Source organism: Paramisgurnus dabryanus, chromosome 19 (genome assembly GCF_030506205.2).
Source record: "Paramisgurnus dabryanus chromosome 19, PD_genome_1.1, whole genome shotgun sequence".
In the NCBI taxonomy this organism is placed as follows: Eukaryota; Metazoa; Chordata; class Actinopteri; order Cypriniformes; family Cobitidae; genus Paramisgurnus; species Paramisgurnus dabryanus.
The window spans coordinates 28,162,069-28,187,577 of record NC_133355.1 but is presented as its reverse complement, the minus strand read 5'-3'; the positions used below and the strand labels follow the sequence as shown (position 1 = coordinate 28,187,577).

The 25,509-nt window shown below is 38.6% G+C and overlaps 1 protein-coding gene and 1 long non-coding RNA gene across 2 annotated transcripts in view; one reads left to right on the top strand and one right to left on the bottom strand.

Annotated features, from left to right (window-relative positions):
• Positions 1 to 15,083, bottom strand: part of LOC135785967 (uncharacterized) — a 33,306-nt gene extending 18,223 nt beyond the window's left edge. The window contains exons 1-4 of the mRNA XM_065295628.2: positions 14,942 to 15,083; positions 14,401 to 14,845; positions 9,588 to 9,889; positions 3,943 to 4,382 (exon numbers count right to left, since the gene is read on the bottom strand). Of these exons, the coding sequence (XP_065151700.2) occupies positions 3,943 to 4,382; positions 9,588 to 9,889; positions 14,401 to 14,845; positions 14,942 to 15,082 (1,328 nt within the window). The 5' untranslated portion in view covers position 15,083. The remainder of the gene's footprint in view (positions 1 to 3,942; positions 4,383 to 9,587; positions 9,890 to 14,400; positions 14,846 to 14,941) is intronic.
• Positions 15,084 to 19,546: 4,463 nt separating this feature from the next.
• Positions 19,547 to 23,337, top strand: LOC135785285 (uncharacterized). The gene is made up of 5 exons (XR_010546543.2): positions 19,547 to 19,844; positions 22,068 to 22,124; positions 22,264 to 22,327; positions 22,614 to 22,675; positions 22,835 to 23,337. It is a non-coding gene; the product is annotated as an uncharacterized lncRNA (long non-coding RNA).
• The last annotated feature ends 2,172 nt before the right edge of the window (positions 23,338 to 25,509 follow it).

The window sequence follows — 25,509 nt, the reverse complement described above, 5'->3', positions numbered from 1 at the left end:
AAAATTATGACACAGTGAGAGTCAGTTTCTAAAAATGTTACGGGCCCACAGGTAGGCCAAATTTGTTTTTGCATATAACACTAAAACCCTACTCTAAACCTAAAAAATCATGGCAAGCTATATATCATCGGAAAGCTCTCAGAATGTAGTTTTAATATTTCAAAATCTTTTTGCATGAATAATATTGCGGTGACAGTAATTTATTAGTTTGTGAGTATACAAGAGTACAAGAGTATGTGGCAAAATCTAGGCAGTTGTTGGTAAAACCATTAAAATTGTGACCCAAACATCATTTTTTTGTGATTTGGATCACAACGACTTGAGACATATTGCTTCATGTTAACATTATTTATTGTGTGAAACATTAACTTTTATGTAATTTTATTTATAAATTAATATGTTACTGCATAATTTGATATATTAAAATAAAGGTAAACGGCTATAAAAATATTTATATTTAAAATTTTTACGTTCCAACTCATTTGTGAAAAACCCTAAATTGTCTTCTTTAAAACAAGACCAAGATTAGGTTTCTAGCCCAAAGAATCCCAGAGAAATATTCATTTAAAGATGTACATCACATTGTCACCCCCACTCAAACGGGATTTGCGGCACATAAGGGGTTAAAATACGCCGAACCATGTGTCCTATATCATAGCTCCATGAATGACCTTTGCAGCAAAAAAAAACCGCGTGAAAATCTGTTCGGTATTTACTGAGATATGATTAATTAAATGCGCTGATAGCTCATTCCACCAGTCATACAGATTACACTGAGTGGAGCGGGTGACCGATCTAAGATGGTGGCCACATATCTCACCGCGCCAGTAGGCAGTAGCGGTCGATAGGGCGTCTACCTATATGATGTCTATGGTATGAAGTAGGCGGTTTCGGACATAGATATGTATAAAGGCTAGATGGCTCAAGGCGGAGTCCCTAACGGCATCACCTGGCGGCCATCTTACGACAGGGCGCTCGCTCACTCGTAGCATTGAGTTTAATGGTGCAGGTACTTTTAAATGACCATAACTTGCTCAATTTTCTACCGATTTTCAAACGGTTTGGGTTTTTACAAACGTTATTATCGTGGCTATAATTCTGGATGCTTTAACATGTTTCATGAATTTATTTTTTATTTTTAGTATAGGTATGCAGTATCATAGGTACATCTTTGACGTTTATAACAAACCAAACCGTTTGAAAATCGGTAAAATATTAAGCAAGTTATGGTCATTTAAAAGTACCTGCATCATTAAACCTCAATGCTACGAGTGAGCGAGCGCCCTGTCGTAAGATGGCCGCCAAAATGCGGACGTTGCACTCAATTGGCCAGCAGCGCGGACGAGCCATCTAGCCTTTATACATATCTATGGTTTCGGACGCATTATTTGTCTCTCTTCTTCTTCTAATGACTTTTTATGGCGGATGGCAAACCAACTTTTGGTGCATGTACCGCCACCAACTGGACTGGAGCGTGAAGCACTAAGCAGATGACATGTGCATAAAAAACAAATCAATTCTATTAATGATTCCTATTTCTTTAATATATTTTATACTAGCACCATATAGCTTTTTCTTCTTTTAATATATAAACATACAATATTTCAAATTAAAGAACAGACCCTCTGCTTAAAAAAAAAAGGTGTAATCATACCTTCATTAGTCCTCTTAGAATCGCCTCTCAAATATGAGTAGGTTTCTTCAAATATACATCAAATTTTGAGCAAAAAGCTGAGATAATTCCATTTTCGTTAAGGACTTTTGATAGAGATCTGATTCAGTGCGATCCTCAAAACATACAGCGTCCTAAAACTTAGGCAGCTGACTTGTTGCCTTGCTGCCTCATGAGGCGATGACTTCGGAGGCATGAAAGCTGCTCAGAGAAACGCTTTCGGAAACACTTCACAGGCAGCGTGTTTGAAATATAAACAGAGAGTGCCTTTGTGATAACGTATATCACATATTTAAAAACTGCAATACTTATTTCTTACTAGAAATGCAATAAAACGGTGTAAAAAGGGAAAATATACATTTATTTACACTAAATTTGTGCTCCAGCCGCTTTCTTGGACGCCATTTTATTTTTTCGAACTTGACCAATCACATTATCCATGTGCGCACACGCATAATTGTGGGACTCAGGAGTCAGGAAGTAAACCTAACATTGGATTCGAGCATGCCTTGATGCCTTCTTGCCTTGGAAAGCTGCTGCAGAAGGTAGCAATTTAGGGTTTTCAGACACAGCCACGAGTTCTTACTCTCTTAGTAGGCTATATATTTGAGAAACGTGATTCTTTATTGACTTGAAAGAATAAATCACTAAAAAGGAATACGAACTTTTAATGATGAATACAAGATAAGAAGATAAGCGTCGAAATTGTGGAATAACTAAAAGAATACTGGCATGTCCCATACAGTTATCATCTTCAGATTTGAAACAAAACATGGCCAAACCTGTGGCCTTTGTGCCTTTCTAGGCCAATTTCAACTTTATTTTCATAAATATATTTCATATAAGCTTTGTAAAGTTACTAGAAATGTTTATTAAACTCTTCATAACTTCTTTATTATGACATCAGTTAATTTTGACTTTACAATAAACTTCAAATTGTCAGCTTTTAAAATGAGACCAAACATACAGTATGCTTTAAGTGCAAAGCCTTCATGAATTGTATAGTCCAGTTCGATCTCTCTCCCCGTCAGAAAACGACTAAATCGGTACTCAAATATCAACTTTGTTGTGAGAGTTAATACTTCAAATAAACCACGAGGCAGATATGAAGTGAAAAACAGCAGGAAGGAGATGAAGTGATGCTGAATAAAATAAAGATAATTTATTTAATAATCTTGTAATCTCAACGGTTTGACTTACTCCGTCTGACTCAAAGCAGATTTAGAAGTTTTTATACTAAATACAGACAGTGGAAATTTACTGTTTCACAACATTTTTGTGATGTTAATAAAAAACATTGCGATGGAGACAGACCATTGAAGACTCATATCAGCATTAAAAGAAAACAGCACCAACATAAGATTTAAAGAATATTAGGAAAAATAATACAAACAAATATAATATAACATCAAACAATGTAATAATAAATTAAATAAAACACAAATGCATGTTTCTATACAGAATGAAGTTCAAAAAACTTGCTTATGCAATTCTATTATAGAAAAACAAGTTGAAATTGCTTAGTTTCAGTTAAAGTAACATAAAATATATGTTTATTTAATATAATTTTACAGTGTACTCCGATCAATCAAATGAAACATTTCTTTTTTATTATATTTGCGTATCGGGCAGATGCTTTTACCCAAAGTGACTTACATTGCATTTAAAGATGTAAAACTGATTTTTAGCATTATTGGTTACATCCTATTCTTCAACAACCAGAAGAGCAGTGGGGGTTTCATTGATGATGATAATAATAATAGTAATAATAAAAATACGTTTTCTCTTTCAATTGCCTGTAGAGCTGCTTTGGAACGATAGAGGATTGTGAAAAGCGTTATATAAATAACATTGTACTTTAACTTACTTTAAATCAAGTTAAACAATTTCAACTGGGTTTTCTAAGTTATGTCAACTTAACACAAGTCAAACTTAAAAATGTAGGTTGAATTGACTTGCATGATTTAAGTTGTTTAAACTTCATGCTGCATTTTCTTTGGTGTGTGTTTACATGCGCTGTTAATACAGTTGTGTGTGCTTTAGGGCCACCGTCTCATCCTTTTGAGTTAAAGCTGCTCTGGGAACTTGACGTAAGGCTTAGATCTCATTAATCGACCCGGACGAAAAGAGGGGAAATCGACAATTTCTTGCGCCACAAATAACTTTGGTCAATGTAAAGTTACTCATAGAAATCAATTTAGTCTAGCATGTTATCCTGTTGAACATTGATAGCGAATATATGCTATCAGTATGTAAAGAGTTTAAGGCACTATGATGATTTCAGTGTAGTTTGTTCTTCAGTGTGTTTCTTCTGATGATACTGAAGACTTCCAGAATGAGTGAATCTCTCTCCACAGATCGAGCAGACGTAAGGTTTCTCCCCAGTGTGAATTCTCTCATGGATTTTTAAGTTACATAACTGAGTAAACGTCTTTTCACACTGAGAGCATTTGTAAGGTTTCTCACCTGAATGAATTCTCTGGTGCATTACGAAATGATTACGCAGCCGAAAACTCCTCCCACAAACACTACAGTGATGAGGTTTCTCTCCAGTGTGAAGTCTCTCATGAAGTGTGACATACGATGGATTAGAGAATCTTTTTCCACAGTAAGAGCAGACGTAGGGTTTTTCTCCTGTGTGAATTCTCTGATGAATTTTAAAAGTTTGTTTGGTGCTGAAGTAATTTCCACATTCAGTGCAGTAAAAAGGCTTCCCTTTCAATACGGTTCACTTCGCATTGCGTCAGTTAGCTGACGCTATGGGGGAAACTCCTGTTTACTCCGTGACTGAAGCCTATTGGTTAACGTCTGTACAAAGTACAGACCAATGACGTTTGAACCCGCGCGCGGGAGGAACGCGTCCCTATATAAGCGCGGTTCAATCGTCAGCAGCTCTTTATTTTCTCCTTCAGCGCGAACCTCTCGCTGCTCCGAAGAAAAGAAGAAGCCTTACCTCGCCGTTGACAAAAGCCCTGCAGCGGAGTCCAGGCCTAGCGTCTTCCCCTGCCGTTTTCCGGCTGAGAACCGAAGATAGCAGAGTCCAGGCCTAGCGTCTTCCCCTGCCGCTTTCCGGCCGAGAACCGAAGATAGCCTTCGCTTGCCGTGGTACGAGCCCTGTGCAGCGGACACGCCTGACGAGGTCTCCCCTGCGGCCGCCCGGTAAGATCAATATTTTTAATATAAAGCTATAAGCTAAAAGAGCAGGCGCTGTTGTAATAGCGTCCAGCACAGCGGCTCGGTGAGCCTCTCTGCTATGAATTTCCTCCGAGCGCGTTACCGGTCTGGCACCTCCCACGCCGGGACCGCGCTTATGCTTTGGTTGTCTTATCCATGTTTCGTGCTCCCCCTGCTGTTCCTCTCTCGCCGGGATGAACACACGGCGAGCCATGAGACTAGATGGATGCATAGACAAGCACACACGGACTAACCCCCCCTGTGTTCTGTCACACCGCAACCGTTCATGCTTACAGAGTCCCTTCGCTCCTCTCAAATTCAGTGGCGAGATCTCTGGCACATATATTAATCCCCCGAGTGCATCGGGTGATACCGTCACGACGCATGGCTGTTCTGTGTGTGTTGCTGCTCCCCTCTGCCGTTCCTCTCTTGTTGAGATGAACAAGCGGGGAACCGTAGACCTGGATAGATGCATACGACAAGCAAACACGGGCGGTCTGCCCCTGTCTCTGTCATAGCACAGCCACTCGTGCTCCACGCTCGCGGAGTCCCTCGCTCCTTTCCCCACAGTGGTGAGGTCTCTTAACGGCTTAGCTAGCACGCGGTATTACGGCTCGCTGCCTCTAAATGCAGCTGTCCAGTGTTCAACGATTACAGAGCTTCATGCCCCTCCCCTCTGGAGCGGCGCGATCTCATTCGTCTGCTCGATAGGGCCGATTCGCCGCTATTGGAGCACCAAGAACACTCATTATAAGAGAGCTTCATGCCCCTCCCCTCCTGGAGCGGCACGATCTCATTCGTCTGCTCGATAAGGCGGACACGCCTCTATTGGAGCGCTAAAACACTTATTATAGAGCTTTACTGGCCTGAGCCGATCTCACTTCAGATAGCTCATTTTTCGTCTGCCTGGTAATTTCTCTCTGGTTTAGACGGAATCAGAGGCAGAACGAATTTGTTTATAATATACTGAGGCCCGAATACCTCCCTTTATTCAGTCCCGTCCTATATCAGTGCGCTGAATATTGGTACATTCTTATATATATACCCGGTTTTTCTGCCCTTTTAATAAACGGCAAAACCGCGGGCCTCACGGCAGACTTCCTCTCTGCGATGGGTTCAGTCTGACATTAAACCACCTAGACATACTGCTCTGCTCCGTGAGCCGTTCGGTCACCGTCACTACTGAGGCTTGTGCACCTGAACGGCTGAGCTCTGGTCTCCGCAGCACAGCTGCATCAACAGAGAACGAAACTGTCTGGGAGAAAAGGGGTTATGTCGCGCCTCGGCTGGACTGCCCTGTAATGTTTTCTGTGTGCTGTTTATCCAAACATACTGTGTAATACTGTCGGCTATGCGACCTCACTATAGTGGCGAACGGTATTTAATTCCTCTAAAAAGAGTAATTTCCGTGCTTACTATACTGTGTATTGACACCCACGGTTGTACGGTGTCTCTAAACACTTTATCGCCTTACTGACAAGCAATCAGTAATACGCACACACGGTCCGCTGTCCATAATTCTATCGACGCTAGCCGAAAAGACCCCGGTTTGGCCATATACTGTGTATTGACACCCCACGACTGTACGGTGTCTCTAACACCTTTCTGCCAAATTCGCTCGCAGCCCACCTCAGTTTCTCCGCTACGATGCTGATGGCGCAAACGAGCACGGTCTTACGGCTGTTATTTTCTCTTCCTAGAGGAAGGACAGCCTCAGACTTTTGCATGGCTCCAAGCGTTTGAATCGCGCCCTCTCCGGACGGCCACTCAAAGGCTTACAGCCAAGCGGTTTATGACGTTTTTCGGCCATATAGCTGATTTATATTAGCGGATCCGAAGACGCTCACACCTCCGCTCCAATACTCGGAGATATTAAGGGTAATATCAACCTCAAGTGAGCTTGCTACCCGCCACAATAAGTTTCAAAGCTTAAAGCGCGCGCACAGTCAGACGCGCGCGGCATCTCGTTTAAGACGGGCACACGTACCCCTCTAACGAGCCTCAGAAAGCTGAATATCGTGGCATTCTGTTCATAAGTCCACTTCAGTTTGACTAAGCAAAGGTCCCGCCCCGAGCTGACGGCCGGGAAGCTTGCTTAAGTTACACACGGCTGCATGAAGTGCTGTCATTACGAGCTAGCCCAGCATTTGCTGTGGGTTGAACACGCTTTACGACGGCAATCAGCCTTCGGCGCGTGGAACGCCGTTTGTCTCATATAAATCACCTTGTACTGTGAATACGGTACATTATGAGGATGATTTAGCACTGCAGCACTCTCGACCGTGTTATTGTGATAATGCGGTCGGGCAATCTACGGTGGTTTCATTATTTACCGAACCAGACTGAGATCTCGCCCCCTGAACAAGCTGACGAGTCATCTCCTTTATAAACTCATTGCATCGCTTTATAAGCTATGTTCAATCAGAGTGATACGCATCTCATGCTTAAACTACCAATATTAACCCATTACGATGGGCGTGCGGAGATGGCATCCGTGGGACACGACCTACATTACGTGCCTTATGACACATTGATACAAGCTGCTAGGACCCCTTTCACGAGGCGTCCTTATGCAAAGTCTGATCCATTCTGTCTAGTGACATTTGAAAGTCAAAACCCCCCGCGAATCGCCGGGGGAACACTTTTCTCCTCACTACAGAGGCACGGCGGCTCTCTCCCCTACCTATATCTATGTGGCCGTGATAACAGCGAACCACGCTTTTACGACCGACCATTCATTTAATTCACAAGCCTGTCATCTCTCAGATGCGGACGGCGGCGGTAACAGCGAGCCATGCTTTTACGGCTGGCCATTCACTTTATTCATAAGCCTGTCATTTCTCAGATGCGGACGGTGCCCGAGGCACAGCGCTCTGGAACTGTCCAAGGTCCTGTATGACACATACGTCTGACGTACATCAGACGATCAGCTGTTTATCTGCGTCACAGATCACTCACTAGAGCACCTGTCAATACAGGCTATTTATGGATCGTTGACGTTATCACCTCCCGTGACAATTATGCTCACTTGTCTTAGAGCATGGGCATGGTCTTAGAGGTTTCTCATTTGACAATTGTGACACGGCCGGCTGGTCCCCGCCGTCCACGTTGTCAGTTTACAGCTTCGACATCCCTGCTTCGCGCACTACTGAGGTTTGTTGCATTAAAGGTGCGCCCATTAGCTCACCTGTATGCACGATATGGGTTTTAATTATATGCGTCCACCGTGCGCTTAGAGAAGCTCACATGTACACGCTATAACATTTTGGTATACAATAAGATGCGCTTGGGAAAGCTCACCTGTATACACAGCTGTGTTATGCTTTGTGACACATACATTGTTGTTCATCTGTGTACGTTCACGGTGCGTTGGGTGCCCACCGTTACGTTCATCAATCATATCTGTACACATTCACGGTGCGTTGTGTGCACTGATTTATCTATACGCATTCACGGTGCACTGAAGAGTTCACCCGTGTGCGCACAATTTATTATCAGAACACATGACGGCGCGCTCGAGAATCTTGCCGGCCTGTGCATTATAACACTCTGATTCATCTATATGCATTCACGATGTATTCAAGTGTTCACCTGTGCCCGTGCAATTTATAGTCAATACACATTTACGGCGCGCTTGGAAAGCTCACCGATCTGTGCACTATAATACTACCTATATGCATCCCGATGCGCTCGAGGGTGCACCGGGGTTCACACTATTGTGGTATCTGTATAATCCCACGCTACGAACCGTTCTGCCGCATATTATAGTCAGATCGGCCGTTCGTGAGCTTCGCAGATCACTCACTACGTATGTCTGTTGCTAACAGTGGTTATTTAGATGGATCGTTGAAACCATCGCACTGGCTCACGCCCCTCTATGAGCTATGTCCTATATAGAGCCCACTCTGTGCGAGTTTGGCTTCTTCATGAACTTGGTCTACAGGGGTATCTATATCTATATTTAATATCTGCTACGCGGCCGGCTGGTCTTCGCCGTCTACGTTGTCAGATTGTACAGCTTAGACGTCCCTGCCCTACGAGCGCAGGTTCTCTCGGCTCAATCATGCACGCTCATGCGTTTTATGTGTACACCACGGTGCGCTCAGCGAGCTCACCAACGTGACTCTGAATTTACTTATCTCGCACAGCCGCGGCGCGTACCTCGCCGTCTTGTGCTATGTTATGTGCCCCCGGTGCGTTTAAAACCCCACCGTGTGCGCGTCAACAATTTATATGGTGCTTACACATTTGCTTTTAAAGCTGTGAATATGCCGGGTATAGGGCCACACGCAGTGTCTCTCCGGTAAGGCACTTCAGTACGTTGTGTATGCACGGCGTGATGGGATTACGTTCCCCCATAGCGTCAGCTAACTGACGCAATGCGAAGTGAACCGTATTGAAAGGGAACGCTTAGGTTACTCACGTAACCCCGGTTCCCTGAAATAACGGGAACGAAGCATTGCGTCTCTTGCCGTGCTACAAACGTCTACGCAGCGAGTGTTATTCGGCTGCGCGCTTCAGTCGAATAATAATGAGCTGCTGACGATTGAACCGCGCTTATATAGGGACGCGTTCCTCCCGCGCGCGGGTTCAAACGTCATTGGTCTGTACTTTGTACAGACGTTAACCAATAGGCTTCAGTCACGGAGTAAACAGGAGTTTCCCCCATAGCGTCAGCTAACTGACGCAATGCTTCGTTCCCGTTATTTCAGGGAACCGGGGTTACGTGAGTAACCTAAGCGTTTTCACCACTGTGTGTCCTCATGTGATCCTTTAGATGAGATAAGACAAAATCCTTCCCACACTCCTCACAGTGAAACTGCTGCTTCTTCTTCTCTTCGTGCTCTTTTGAATGATGAAGTTTCTTCTCTTGTAAGGTAGTAAAGCTGAGTTTCTGTTCTGTGTGTTTTCTCTCATGTCTCTCTAAATGTCTCTGTGAGCTGAATGTCTTTCCACAGGTGATGCAGGAAAGAGTTTGTGCTGCCAGTCGATCTTCTGATGTTGAGGACATTTCTCCATCACAACATGATTCACTCTTCACATCTGAAATTAATACAATAATAAAAATTTTACATTTAACCTGTATAAAACTACATTTCAAATAGAAATCAAGAAAGTAATATTACAAAGTAGCAGGGTGATAAATATGATAACATTAAAAAATTTAGATTTTTAAGAGAGCGATCATTGGAAGCAGTATCGGCCAATAGTTATCACAGGGCTATTTAAAGCCATATATTTAGGGGTAAAGTCCTAAAGGGGCAAACCCCTATATGACAAACATGGGCAAATCTTATATTAAATGAAAGCTCTCCCTCTCTCAGGAATCATTTTTTTTTTGTTCTATTATCATCACATATCCAACAATTGTCGAATGAATTATGAGGTAAAAAATCGTCTTTTGTAAACGTATGTGAAACTTAAGCGGGAACCGCCTCAAATCGCAGATAGCCACAAATGCTACACCATCTTTTATCTTAGGTCCTACTTTAAAAAATGAGTCCATTTACAGCATTTTCTTTGGTTGTGTGCATGAATAATCCCTTGCTATTTATTGTATGTGCAAAACAAAACAAAGTATTTTTATATGAATGTATTTTCACACCCTTCAGTAAAATAAGAATAACTTTTGAATGCGACATGCTAAAGAGTTCATTCTTTTTTTGGGTGTTTACTGTCTGCTGCTGCTAACAACCAGAACTGTCTGCAGTCTGCTAGAGCAGTGGTTCCCAACCTTTTTTGCTCTAAGTACCCCCACAGCCGTATCAGTAAGGCTCAAGTACCCCTTCATCGAAACTAATCCTAAGTTGTGTTTTAAAGAAAAATAATTAGTAATATTTATTAATTTTAAACATTAAAGTAAAAAGCACTGACTGATGAAGCATGTTTATTTCAACAAACCACTATCATTGCGATCAGTGTTTGCATTTTATCAGCTCATTTGCATTTTAAAAGACACACCCAAAAACGGCACATTTTACTCTGCCCTACAAAATGGCAATTTTGACATGCTATAATTAATTATCTGTAGGGTGTTTTGAGATAAAACTTCACATATGGACTCTGGGAACGCCAAAGACTTATTTTACAAATTAAAAAATTTCATCATATGACCCCTTTAAGGGACAGATTTACTAACAGCTTGCGCAAACCATCATTTTGTCGTTAAATAACTTACTAAAGACACGCAGTAGATATTTAGCTCTGAAAAGGTGTTATTTTTGCGACCTTATTGCATTTGCAGATTTTTTCCTTTTGAAGCAACATTAATGCGAGGAGAGTATTACATTTTGCCAGAGGAAAATACTTAAAAAAAATATATAGAGTTTACCAAGCCAAGCTATGTTTAATTTGCTGGAGAAAAGAGGAGGAGAAGTCAAATCAGGTATTTCAAAACTTCTTTTACCGTTCATCTTTCGTATTACTTTCACTTAGCTGGAATTTCACACTCCGCAGTCCGCATTTTCATTGCGATGTCCTGCCGAATTCTCTTATTTGCGACCTAATTTGCGCTGCTCTTAGTAGATTGTAATGGTCATTATAGAAATGTGCTTGTGTCATTATAGATTTTGCGCCTTTGTAGTAAATCACACGCAAATTATCCACTCCGGCGCTTATTTGGAATTGAGCTCTCACGTCCTTTTTAGTAAATGCCCTAAATTTACTCAAATCTCAATTTAAGTTACTGATAATTAAAGTGTGCAAATAAGTTAAATTATTCTGTTAAAATATAAAGAGAAACAAAATGTGTAAAGACATTCTTTAAAAATACAAAAGACATCATACGGGACAATATATGTTAGCCAAAAACAATGCAAACGTTTTTTTGCATAATTTGAAAATGTAATGGCAGCGGGAACGAATATTATAGCATTATTTGAACATTATTTATAGTTTATAAACTTTGTGTCTTTAGAAACTATTCAGGTTCATTGAAAATAGTCAGATCGTTCTTGAGTTGGACATCGCTATTGCGTTTTGGATCATGCAGCGCATTTACTCTTGACGGCAAATTATATTAATGATAAGATTAAAATTACAAAGTTTTCCTTTTTACAATGCTTTCCTCAAAAAAATCAATCTTAGGTAAATGACTGGACAAACACAGACATTTTTATTAAAAGTAAATGAGATCAAAGCAAAATTTAAATCTTTTCGCGTACCCCCTGGAAACTCTTCACGTACCCCCTGGGGTACGCGTACCCCCGGTTGGGAATCACTGTGCTAGAGCACACAGAACCAGAGTTATTCACTTTCAAAGACAGTGTTTACAACATAAAAAAAAAGAAAATTAGGTGTTTCATTATATGAAAAACAACATAAATAACAATATTTGTCACAAACAGCAGCTTTTGATGGAACTTCAATGGTTTTCGGTAAAATGATATAAAGAAATTGCATTTATTCCAATGTATGTGGTTATGGGGACACTTAAAATATTTTTAGACGGAAATTGAATACAAAAAGGGTATTATTCCTCCCTTCAGTTGGAGTAAAATAACTTTTTCATAGATGATGATAGAGAACAATTTTCTAAGTTGACATTGACTGGAATCAAACAAAACTGTCTGCAGGTTTCCTGACCACTCAGAGCCAGAGTTATACACTTTTAAAAACAGACTTTAGAAAAAAACATAAAAAAGCGCATATTTATTTTTGTGTTTATTAGAGGACTGACAACACATACAACCATGTTTAGCACTTTCAACAGTGTTTTATGTAATTTTAAAGGGTTACCTGTACAATGATACAAAACTTTTGCGTGTAAACCTCTGCATGTGGGTATGGGAAGCTTTTGATATTGGGTAGGCCAAATCCAGGCGGAAATCCCCAAAATAGCCTCAGAGTGTAAGAGGTTAACCATTTTTGAATTGGAACTGGTATCGATTATTTCTATGACAGCTGTTTCCTGATCATAGTTGGCGATAGTTATTATTATAATCATAGTTTTACTTTAACATGCACATTGTGTGCTTTTCCTTGCATAAGAGGGTTTGTGGGCTTCACTTTGCGTGAGAGAGCTTGTAACATTCACACCTGGAGTTGTAATGCGCACGTCTTGGACTTCTTCTTGCACGTAAACTTGTAATGCGCATGATTCGGACTCTTCCTTGCAAATGAGCTTGTAATACGTGCGGCTTTTTCATTTTCTTGCACTAGAGGGGTGTTAGGGGCGCAGAGGTTTAAAACCAGTGAGTGTATTGTTCCCGCTCTCTGGAACTCAGAAATTTCAAGCAGGATTAATGGCATCAGTTTTAAGAAGGTTGTGGTTGTGACAGATTTGCCCTTAGAGTAAACCAGCTTCTTATTTGTCTACCAATCAAGTGGCTTGTCATAAATTAGTGTTAAATTAACAAATAAATAAGTAAACTATTGCCCCCCTCATACCATTCTGTATCGGCTATCTCACAGGCTGACAATAAAACGATCTCACAATGGGGCATATCGCCCAAATTTGGGTGGACACAACGTATTTCATGAGACTTGCTTCCTTGAAGTCTTGAATCACTGGCAAATCCAATGTACCAAACATGCCAGGTTTCGCCTTAAGCTTAGCCCTGCTCTGTAATAGTGGTTGACAAACACATGCAAATATCTCTGGGGACATTATTTCAAACGACTTGAAATCACTGTAGGAAAAACAATACAATAGCTTCCGTTTTAGACATAAATGTTTATAACTTCGCAACAAAATTAGATTTTTTTCAACAGATTTGATACACTGATCATGTATGTGCAGAGTCTGAGGCCACACAATAAAGATGGTATGCCTGCACCACTATTTGGCCTTATAATTGATCAAAACCTCTGACTAGGGCTGTCACAATGATTACATAATCGTCTCAATGCAATTGTTTGACCTCATCGTGATGATTTCAGATCACCGCGATGATTGCACATCTCTCTAAAAAAACACAAGGGGGAGCTGCAGCGCCTGTATAAATGAGATAGTATCAGATTACTTTTAAGAATGTGTTATGTGTATACATTTTTACTGCCAGATAAACCTTGCAAAAGATTCGATTTAAATAATCATAATAATCTGTAAAAATAATTTCATAAACAAAAAAAATGTATGAGACTTAAATGTCAAAGCAATAAACAGGCAATTAACCCCAGTACTGCTACTTGCAGCATTTAGAATTTCTCTGTTTTTACAGTTTGATCAGCGGACAGGCAGCAAGCAGATAGTGAGGAGATGTTTGCTGTATGTAACAAAAAATGTTTTATGGTCTAAAACGCATGAATTCTCTTAGAGCACCTTTAAAGATTAAAAAATAAAAGTAAATTGTTAATTGGCAGCTGTTTATATAATATGCAACATTTCACTTATAAATCAGTTTTTACTGTTAAGTCACTGCCCCACAACCACAGTTACTTTAGATAAATGATTTTGAACATGGAATAAATGAGAGCTTATAAACAGCACTAGTGTTGACTGATAATGAAAATCAATTTAGTGTGTTTGTGACTCGAATGATGTACTAAAACCTCTCAAAACATGACCTAACATAACAGTGAAATACTGAGAAAAGACAACAGAAAAAACATACCTGAAGGAATTAAATCATCATAATTCTCATCTTCATCAGTGTGATCCTCTTCTGTGGGTTCTGTTTTAATCTTCATCATCAGGTTCGTGCAGTCGATCAGTTTGACTGAACACATCTTCAGTGTGGTCTGCAGGATCTGCTGCTGTTCTCCAGCGTTACAGACAGAATCCAGAGACTCTGTGGAGGTTTGATCAGTAGATTCCTCATCCTGTAAGCCCTGATTACTGTCACACACAGTGTCCTGAGCGTCTGTGGGCTTTGACTCAGTATAACAGAGTAAAGTGAGACTGAGCTCTGAGTCCTGTGTGTGTCTGGATTTCTCTTCAGAGAGTTTAGAGTCCAGCAGTGGCTGTGGTGTGCGGCTCTGATCTCTGCTCATCCACACTGAATCCAGACATCCATCAGTCACATACACTGAAGATTCACAACAATCCACATCCACATCCTGACAACACAACACACTCAGTGTAAGATTATAAATGATTTAATGTTGTCAAACAGACAGAGTGATTCATGTAAAGGATGTTTAAGCTGTACAAACCTCTCTCTTCACTCCTTCATCTCCTCTTGACCTCAGCTTTGCCTCCAGTAACGCCACCTCTTTCTTCAGCTGAGAGATTTCTGTGATGAAATCATCAATATCCAGCATGGACAGATCAGTTCCTACTGATTTACAGCACATCTCATCTAGGCATGGGCCGATAACCGGTTTCAAGGTATACCGAGGTTTAAAACAGTCAAGGTTTCAAAACCACTAAAATGTTCTGTGATACCGTCTCCAAGGTATGAGCAGTGTTTATACAAAATTCATTAAATCATGAAGTCATGTGATTGATTTGATGTTTACATTTAATATATATTACGAAAATATTATATATGTTTTGAAAGCATATTATAATTTAAAGGCTTTTTTGTACCTGGCATTTGAAAATAACACATTTTAGTGTTGCAATGGCAATACCGCAACACCGTGAAACCGTGGTATTTTTGCTAAAGGTTATCATACCGCCAGAATCTTATACCGGCCCATGCCTAATCTCATCTCTTATCATCAACATCTCAACACTAAAATACACAGAAACAAGACTCTGTTTACACTCATAAAACACTAAAGAGAGAAAAACACATCACACGCAAACTCTTTCTTTCTTTAGTGGGTTTATCGGCGGACTAAAAAGCTGCAGAGCGCCTCCTACTGTACTGGAGAGAAAAAGACGCTAAAATGGAAAATAGTATATTACTGCACAACTGGAGGCTGCAGTTTCAGGACCCCAGTTCTAGGACGGCAGTTCTACATGAAGGTATTTTTGGTGCAAAACAACTGCACACCCGTGACAGTGTAATTTGAATTTGTAGAGATTTTCTACAGATCCTTCAGAGAGAATCTTCTGTTTGTAACAATGTAACAAATAAAGTATTTTTACAGTACAAACCTTTTTTTTACATACTTGTAAATTCCGCGGTTCAGCTCACATGCGATTCGCATATTAATATGCAATTTAAATAGGGTAAGTTTATCATTAACGTGTTTCTAAGGCTTGCAATTGTTTAAAATGTTAAACAATTTAACTACATACAAAAAGGCGCTCAAGTGAGCAGATTTCTGTTCGCACATGCGCAGGGGCGCCGTATTGGGGGGAAGTTAGGACAATTCCAAGGGCCCCTGACTGACAGGGGCCTGAAAAATAGGTAAAAACTAATATAAAATTATTAAGCCATCAAGATTTCAGATATAATAATTTTATTAATTTGTTTGTACTTGTTTTTGGCAGTAATAGCTAAATATCCTCATTTAAAAATAAACATCCATATTGACCGACCCCCCCCCATCTGCATGAAATGGTTTGGTCCAGCCTTAACCTCTTCAACCCTGAGGACCCTGTCCCGGGTCCAGAATTTCGTATTTTGACTTAATATAAAATATTCTTTTAATCTTTGATGCTCCGTCATGGACCCCAGTAACACATATGAGATCCTGTTTGAAAGCTTAGAGTCTCTACTTTCTGCAAATATGCATCACTTTGACACATCTTTTACTGTAAGAAAGTTATTTACACTTAATTTACACTATCACCCCCCCAATATTTTATTATATCATTTAATATTTACATATTTCATATTTTTCAAAAATGACAAACATGGGCAAGTCTTATATCAAATGAAAGCTCTCACTCTCAGGAATAAGGCTACAGTGTTATTTTTGTTCTAATATCAACACATATCCAACAATCATCGAATGAATAATAAGGTAAAAAATGGTCTTTTGTAAACATATGGGAAACTTGAGTGTGGACTGCCTCAGATAGCACATATAGCCACAAATTATACACCATCTTTTATTTTAGGTCCTACTCTAAAAAATGAGTCCATTCACAGCATTTTCTTTGGTTGTGTGCATATATAATCCCTTGCTATTTATTATATGTGCAAAACAAAAAATTCATATTTATATGAAAAATGTATTTTCACACCCTTTAGTAAAATAAGAATAACTTTTGAATGCGACATGCTAAAGAGTTCATTCTTTTTTTGGGTGTTTACTGTCTGCTGCTGCTAACAACCAGAACTGTCTGCAGTCTGCTAGAGCACCCAGAACCAGAGTTATACACTATCAAAGACAGTGTTTACAACATAAAAAAGAAAATTTGGTGTTTTCATCATATGAAAAACAACATAAATAACAATATTTGTCACAAACAGCAGCTTTTTATGTAACTTCAAAGGGTTTTCTTTAAAATTATATAAAGAAATTGCATTTATTCCACTGTATGTGGTTATGGGGACACTTCAAATGTTCTTAGGTAGAAATTGTATACAAAAAGGGTATTATTCCTCCCTTCAATTGGAGTAAAATAACTTTTGCATAGATTATGATAGAGAAAAAATTCCTTTTTCCTCTGTAAGCTGACAATTGTCAATCAAACAAAACTGTCTGCAGGGACCTGAGATACCCAGGGCCAGAGTTATATACTTTCAAATAAAAACTTTAGAAAAAAACATCAAAAAGCGCCTATTTATTTTTGTGTTTATTAGAGGACTGATATCACATACAACCATGTTGAGCACTTTTAACAGTGTTTTATGTAATTTCAAAGGGTTACCTGTAAAATGATACCAAACTTTTGTATGTAAACCTCTGCATGTGGGTATGGGATGCTTTTGAAATTGGGTAGGCCAAATCCAGGCAAAAATCCCCAAAATAGCTTCAGGGTGTAAGAAGTTAAAACGCTCAGTGAGTGACGGTGTTTGCAGTAGTCGATGCGTGCCACGTGCGCCAGAAGTACAATGTTGCACATTAAAGCAAGGTTTTCAAAAAAGAAAAGAGAGAAAAGAGAAAGAGGAAAGACAACGGAAAGGGTGTCAAACTGTAACCGAGTTTTTCACCAAGAAAGGTGGATAGCCTATAGTCTGTGAGTGGTATTAACCTGTTTGCTTAATGTCTCTAGTGAAATAAGCTAGCTAACGTTAGCTACAGAATATTTTTAGCCTACATTTTACTCTTTCCCTGCCATTTTTTTTTTTTTTTTTTTACCTTTATTTAACCAGGAAGAGACTCATTGAGATTAAAAATCTCTTTTTCAAGAGTGTCCTGGCCAAGGGAGGCAGCAGTACAACCACACAATACAGTACACACAAATACAAAATACACAGAAACACAAAAAATAGAAATAAAGAAAAAACTAAATCCCTCAAAGTCAACCAGAATCCTTACACATCAATTAAAACATCCACATCCAGATGTGGCTGCCTGTGAGTCAAATAACATCATTTTAAAAGCGGCCAGTGAAACCAACTTAGTTAGTTTCATATATTCTTGCAACTTGTTCCATGTTGAAGGAGCAGCAAACTGAAAAGCCTTTTTTCCTAACTCAGTTCGAACCTTTGGGACAGTTAAAAGGAAATGATCCTGGGAACGAAGGTTATAAGACCCAGTACCTTTTTCACTTATATATGTCAGGAGGTAGGATGGAAGGAGACCTAATATTGCCTTGTATATAAAAATATGCCAATGTTGAAGTCTCCGTATTGATAAAGATGACCATCCAACCCGATTATACAGTTCACAATGATGAGTGAGGGCCTTCATACCAGTGATAAACCTCAATGCTCCATGATAAACACTGTCCAATGTATGTAAACTAGTAGACGACGCATGCATGTATAAAACATCACCATACACTGTAAAAAAAATCCGTAGAAATTACAACGTTATCGCAGCTGGGTTGCCGGTAATTTACCGTAGATTTACATTTATGTTATTTACTAGCAAGAGTTTGTTCAAAGTTAAATAAATTTTAAATATTAACAAGTCTTTATCTTTACAGAATAAAACTATACAATAACAGCCTCATGCAAAGCATTCTGGGAACCAGAAATCGTCATCAACCTTTTTCTGTTTTTTGCTTCAGATTTTGTTTCCCAGAATATTTAACTTGATGCTGTTTTTTTTAGTTTTACTCTGTAAAGACAAAGACTTGTAAATGTTTAATTTTCTTTTAACTTTGAACAAAATGTTGCCAGTAAAAAACATAAATTTAAATCTACGGTAAATTACCGGCAACCCAGCTGCAATTTCTACGGAATTTTTTTACAGTGTAGTCAAGTACAGACATAAAAGTGGCATTAACCAGCCTCTTTCTAGATTCAAACGAAAGGCAGGATTTAATTCTAAAGTAAAACCCTAATTTAAGTTTTAATCTATTTGCCAGCTGCTGAATGTGAAGGCTAAAAGAAAGAGATTCATCAATTAAAATACCGAGATATCTGTACTTAGAGACAAATTCAATTTTTGTTCCCTGTGTAGTGCGAATTGAAGGCACATTTATTTTAGGTTTTGTATTTGTAAAAAGCATAACTTTAGTTTTATCTGCATTAAGAACAAGTTTTAACTCATAAAGATTCTGTTGAAGCATGTTGAAAGCAAGTTGTAACTGGGAGAGGGCCTGGTCAACAGTGGGTTCTGAGCAATACAGTACTGTGTCATCAGCATAAAAATGAAATTTGACAGTAGACACATTGTGATCAATGTTATTAATATAGATGATAAATAACAATGGTCCTAGGATTGATCCCTGAGGCACACCTTTTGATATTTTCAGATAGCGAGATGTGCTACCCTCCGCCTGCACACACTGAGTCCTACACTGTTAGATGTCGCTGTAGATTTAGCAGTACATTACTGTAAAAATCCACAGTACTATACTGTATGTATACATTACAGTACAGTACTGCAGTTCATAATGCATTCTGGGTAAATTTGTTTGAGCGGGAAAATTTTACAGTATCTTTTGGTCTTGATGTAACCTTGCTGTAGCCATTGCTGTAATGTGCCAGGTGTACTTGCAATAATCAGAGAAAGTGCGCCAACGTCAAATCACACAGACAGAGGGAGAGCACAACTCCTGGCTGCAGCTGAAGGAGGATGATTGATTTCTGGCAGTTCGGTAAGTTTGAAATATTTCTGTTTCATGAAAACTTAATTTTTAGTTTAAGAATGTTGTCAATAGTTTGTCACAATATTGTTTTAAACGTGCAATGAGAGAGAAAAACGGTCGCCAACAAAGTTTCAATCTCCCTCAGAAAGTAAGCTAACGTTACACACAGATGTCTACCGCTGCTTTAACTCGCTTTACACCTTTTTTAATGAATATATGGTTGTTTTAACTAAATTATGAGGGTTTTGGTGAGTTTATATTGTGATGAAAGTGTGGTGACAATGAAACTATTTTTAACGAAATGGACAAAGACAACCCGCCAGCGGGGTCTTACGGTCCCAGCATAACGGTCGTTTATCTCGGCGTTTCATCCGTTCAGTTAGCGTCAGAGAAAAGTATTAAGTTCGACTGTTTGGTAAGGCTGTGGTTGTAAACAGACAGGACTTGACACGCCGTACACAGCATACCGAACTCCTCCACAGAAGTGAAAACAAGAAACCTCATATTTAACTGGATACATGCATCGAACTCATCGCAGCTTTAACTTCGACCAAATATCATTCAGACCTGGGCTCATCTTAATATCAGACGAACGAAAGGGATTGCCGCGCGTATTGTTGTTGTTATTATATTACGGTAACGTTATATCAGCAAAAGCAGAGAATATCTTCTCTAAAGCGTTTTACACGTCCAGTAAGTTGTCCAATACATTTTTATGGCATATTGTTTCCACCACTTCAGATGCATTACACGCTGTATATAAGTTTCCAAAACACATCAAATCAATGCACGAAAAGAGAATGGGCTCCGCATTTACGTACCTTTGTCTTCTTGTCTCTGTCATCTGATCCTTCATCTCTGGATGTAAATAGTCCATTATAACCAGTGTTGGGGCTAGTTACTCAAAAAAGTAATATATTACGTATTACATATTACTCTCAAAAATAGTAATGCCTTACTTTACTTTATTACTCCCTGGAGAAAGTAACTAGTTATATTACTAGTTATATTACTAGTTACATTTTTTTTCTGGACAAGAATGTTTATTTGGGCAAGCCACGGCCAAGAAAATGCTGGCTTCCTTACCCGCTTCTGGACAGCGTTTGGAAAAACATTAAAGAGTGTGCACTTCACCGTCAAGTTATTTTCCTTCCGTTGAACATAATAAAATGTGACCGAATCTCCACCCGTCGAAACTAGCTTTCTGTTGCTGGGAACCTTCCTCTGAAAAAGAGCTTGCCGTTGTTGACGCTTCCATTTACCCGATCTGTCTTTGAGTGTGCCGCTGCCGCTCTGTGCTGCTGGCTGCCGGGTGTCGACCAATCGGTGATGGTAAATGATACCTTGTGCCAAACTTAGACCAATCACTGTTCCATTCACGCCCTCCTCCCCTTCCCTTTTGTTCTCTGTGTTTTGTGCCTTGTTTGATGAAGGTGCTACTGGCGAATGTAACTTAAGTAACTAGCTCGGGAAACTGTAATAATATTACCATTTTCAGACGGGTAATGCCTTACACTACTAGTTACTGAGAAAAGTAATATTATTACAGTAACTAGTTACTTTGTAACTAGTTACACCCAACACTGATTATAACATCGTGTAGGAAACTGGCATCACCAGGATTGCTTAGATTTAGGCGATCATGTTTATCTTTAAAGTGAGCAGCTAGCTACTAACTTGTTAAAAAACTTTGCGTGAAATAGCGTGTTACACCGCAGCCGGTCCGGGTAAAACATTAAAGGGACAGTCTTTTTACCTTATCACTATAAATCGCTATTTTCTGCACTAAACGAGACATTTTCAGAGATTTTCTGTAGACAAGATGTTATAATTAAAAAAAGACTTATTTAGATATTTAGATATAATATATAATATAACAACTAATATATATATATATATATATATATATATATATATATATATATATTTGTTTTACAACTGACTTAACACTTACAGTAATGTTTTATTTGTTAGCATAGCATGATATTAGATTTAAACACTTAATAAATTTTTTAATCAATCACTTTGTCTCTGCACAATGAACATTATCAAATATTATTAATGTTGTAAAATATATTGTTCATTGTTAGTTCATATTAGCTAAGGCATTACCAAATGTTAAGGAATAAACTCTTATAGTAAAGTGTTACTAAATTTTCTTTTACCATTTCCTTCACAATGTCTACTTATTTCTATGGCTAACAGATTTTGTAACATTTGTCTTTTTTACAGTCTTACCATTGCTTGTAAGCTGGATTGGGTAAGATGGATCATCTTTAAAGGCACCAGGCAAGTACATGATGTACAGTTACAAGTCATGTATTTTTTCGACTGCAATATTAAATGCTTTCACGTCACACGCAAAATTACACAGGAATGTGGCTGACTTTTTATTTGTAGTTTACCTGAGTGTCATTGCACTTTTCAGGAGTTAAGGCAGATGTGGAGGCACAACGGGTGATACCAGACACACACCAAGCACATTATGTTCGGTAAGTTTGCACTTTACCACTACAGTTTCTTTAAATACCCATGTATACACTCATTCACTCATTCACACACAACACTGTAACACGACCATATACAACATGAACACAATTGTCTTAGTTTGCCATGTAGAAATATACAAACAGAAATATTCAGACTTTGGTTATAAGAAATTTAATTTAATAATTGTATTTATTTAGCAGAGGTGTCCCTGGACTTTATTGACAAAAGATTTTGTTTTCAGAATAAAAAGTTGTGTCCAAATCAGTAACAATTGTACTTTCTGTTCAGGACATTAAATCATGACAGGATCCAGGTGGATGCTGTCCATTGAGGAAAGAGTTTGTTCAGCGGTAAGTGAATCTTCTGTATTTTTATGTAATTAGGTGTGGAACAGTAGAATAAGAGCAAAAGGTTTCAGAATAGGAGTAAATTCAAGGCTGAGTTTAATTTTTTAAGAATCTTTTTCTATCTTATATTTGTTGACTTAATGTTTATGATGTTTCTAACAGGTTTCTGGATAGAATTAATTCCAAAGATGGGAAAAAGTGCACATCCAGACAAGGAGCAAGCAAAAAGACAAGGAACTTGGTGCAGAGAAAAGCTGTGGCCATTAACCCCCATGTGAACAGCTTCATGCAGTCCCTGATTGAGTTCGAATGGACGACTTCAAAGTAAAGGCCACTGTGGTCTGTCTGCCACAGTTTAATGCATTTATTTTTAGTGTTAAATGAAATTTAAGTAGAATATTTAAAACTATGGGCCATTGTTCTTTTTACCACAGTGAAATGTTACCTTTTAGTCGATGATGGACTTTAAACTGAAAACTTCAAACTATGGACCTGTGTTCTATTTGCCAGAGTTAAATATGTTACAGCAGGGGTCTCCAAACTTGTTTATACTTGTTGATTTTATTTTATGTTACTTGATTATATGTTTATTATTGTTTAAAATCTTGTTTTAAATATGTTTGTTTCAATTAAATGTTTTTTTAAATAAAATTTTGATACATACATTGCTTGGATTGCCTTTTAATTCATTATGTTTTAATTTAGCATTTTTACCATATTAATAACTATAGATTTAAACCTAAATCTCTAGCTATTTTATATAATATTATTGTATTAACTGTAATAAGTAATAAAAAGTATTTATGGGTCAATATAGACATTACAGTAAATTACTGTAAAAATAGACTACTGTAATAAAATATTGTAAAATTACAGTACAGTACTGCTTTGTAACTATACAGTACTAGTTTGTGTACTGTAAAATGGTATTACAGTACAGTACTGTAAAACCAAAATACAGTAACTTACTGGCAACCGTGCTGCCAGTACCGTACTGTAAAAATACAGGGAAATCGTTAACAGTGTATCTGTAAGGTAGTTAACAAACCAGCCAATAGTTTGCTCACTGAGCCCAGCCCCATACAGTCTCTGTTTAAGTACTGTATGGTCCACTGTGTCGAACGCCTTTGAAAGGTCAATAAAAAGGGCTGCACAATGCCGCTTGTTATCCATTGATTCAATAAAATCATTTAAAACTTTAAGAGCTGCTGATGTTGTACTATGCCCTTTTCTAAAACCAGATTGGAAATCAGATAAAACATTATAACTGTTAAAATATTTCTTTAACTGATCACTGACAAGGGATTCTAAAATCTTGACCAGCACTGACAGTTTAGAGATTGGTCTGTAGTTATTTAAAATGGAAGGATCACCACCTTTTAGAATGGGAACCACAAAGGCTGATTTCCAGATGGGAGGAATCACATTTGTGTTTAAACACAAATTAAAAATATTAGTCAGGGGTACGGCAATAAAATTTCCTGCAAGCTTTAAAAAATAGGGATCCAATTTATCAGGGCCTGCGGATTTTGTTGTGTCCAAGTGCTTAAGGGCTTTATTTACGTCTGAAACTGTGATAGAACTAAAACTAAAAGGGTGGCTAAAAGGATTTAGACCAACAGTCTCAACCGTAGAAGAACAACAATCATGCTGAGTACTGAGTGACTCAAATAAGAATCCTGAAGCAGTGAAATGTTCATTAAAACAATCAAGCATTTTGGCCTTGTCAGTAATTTTTTGAGAGTCAGTTACAATGCTTGAGGGAAGCTCAAGGCCTTCACTGTTTATTGATAATGACTTGACAGTTTTCCAAAATTTTGACGGATTATTGAGATTATGAGTGGTTTGAGAAAGAAAATAGTCAGCTTTAGCTTTTCTAATTTTAAGGGTACATGCGTTGCGCAGCTGTCTGAAGACCAGCCAGTCAGAATTCTTGTTTGATTTCCTGGCTTTTGCCCATGCCAAATTACGCTCGTGGAGAATGGTCACTAAATCTGGTGAAAACCAAGCATTTTTTCGGCCTTTGACCCTATATTTCTTTAGTGGGGCGTGCTTATTAATTATGTTGGTAAACCCCTCATAAAATAGGTTCCAGGCACTTTCAACGTCTCTACTGATGTTAATTTTTTCCCAGTCAAAATTAGACAGATCATTAAGGAATTTTTCTTCTGAGAAATGCTTCATATTACGCTTGACTATGATGTGTGGTTTAATTTTTGAAGTTTTAGTATTTCTTACTGTTGCTACGACACAATGGTCACTGATGTCGTTTGCAAATATGGAGGCAGTTGAGTACTTGTGAGGAACATTAGTTAGAATCACATCTATTAACGTTGATTTTTCCGGATTTTTAAGGTTTGGCCGTGTGGGACTGTCAACAATCTGGAAAAGATTTAATGAATCACAATTAGCTCTAAATTCATCAGATACTGGTTGTAACCAGTTCCAATTAAGGTCTCCAAAGGCTACTAATTCCCTAGAGTTAAAGTCAGAGAGGAGTTGCATTAAGGAGGGTAGAGCACCACTAACAGCTGAAGGTGTCCTGTAACAGCCAACAACTGTTATAATGAGTGATTTTGAAACTTCAAGCTCCAGAGCTAAAAATTCAAACTGTTTGACTAATGATTTGGATAGCAGTGTTTTAACTTGGTAGTGACTTTTAATATATATTGCTACACCCCCACCTCTATTGGGGCGATCAGTCCTAAAAACATTATAACCACTGATATTAATTTCTTTATCTGAAACCGATTTACTTAACCAGGTTTCAGTCAGGACGAATACATCAGCATCTGTAGAGAGGGGCCAAATACGCAACATATCCAGCTTAGGAACAA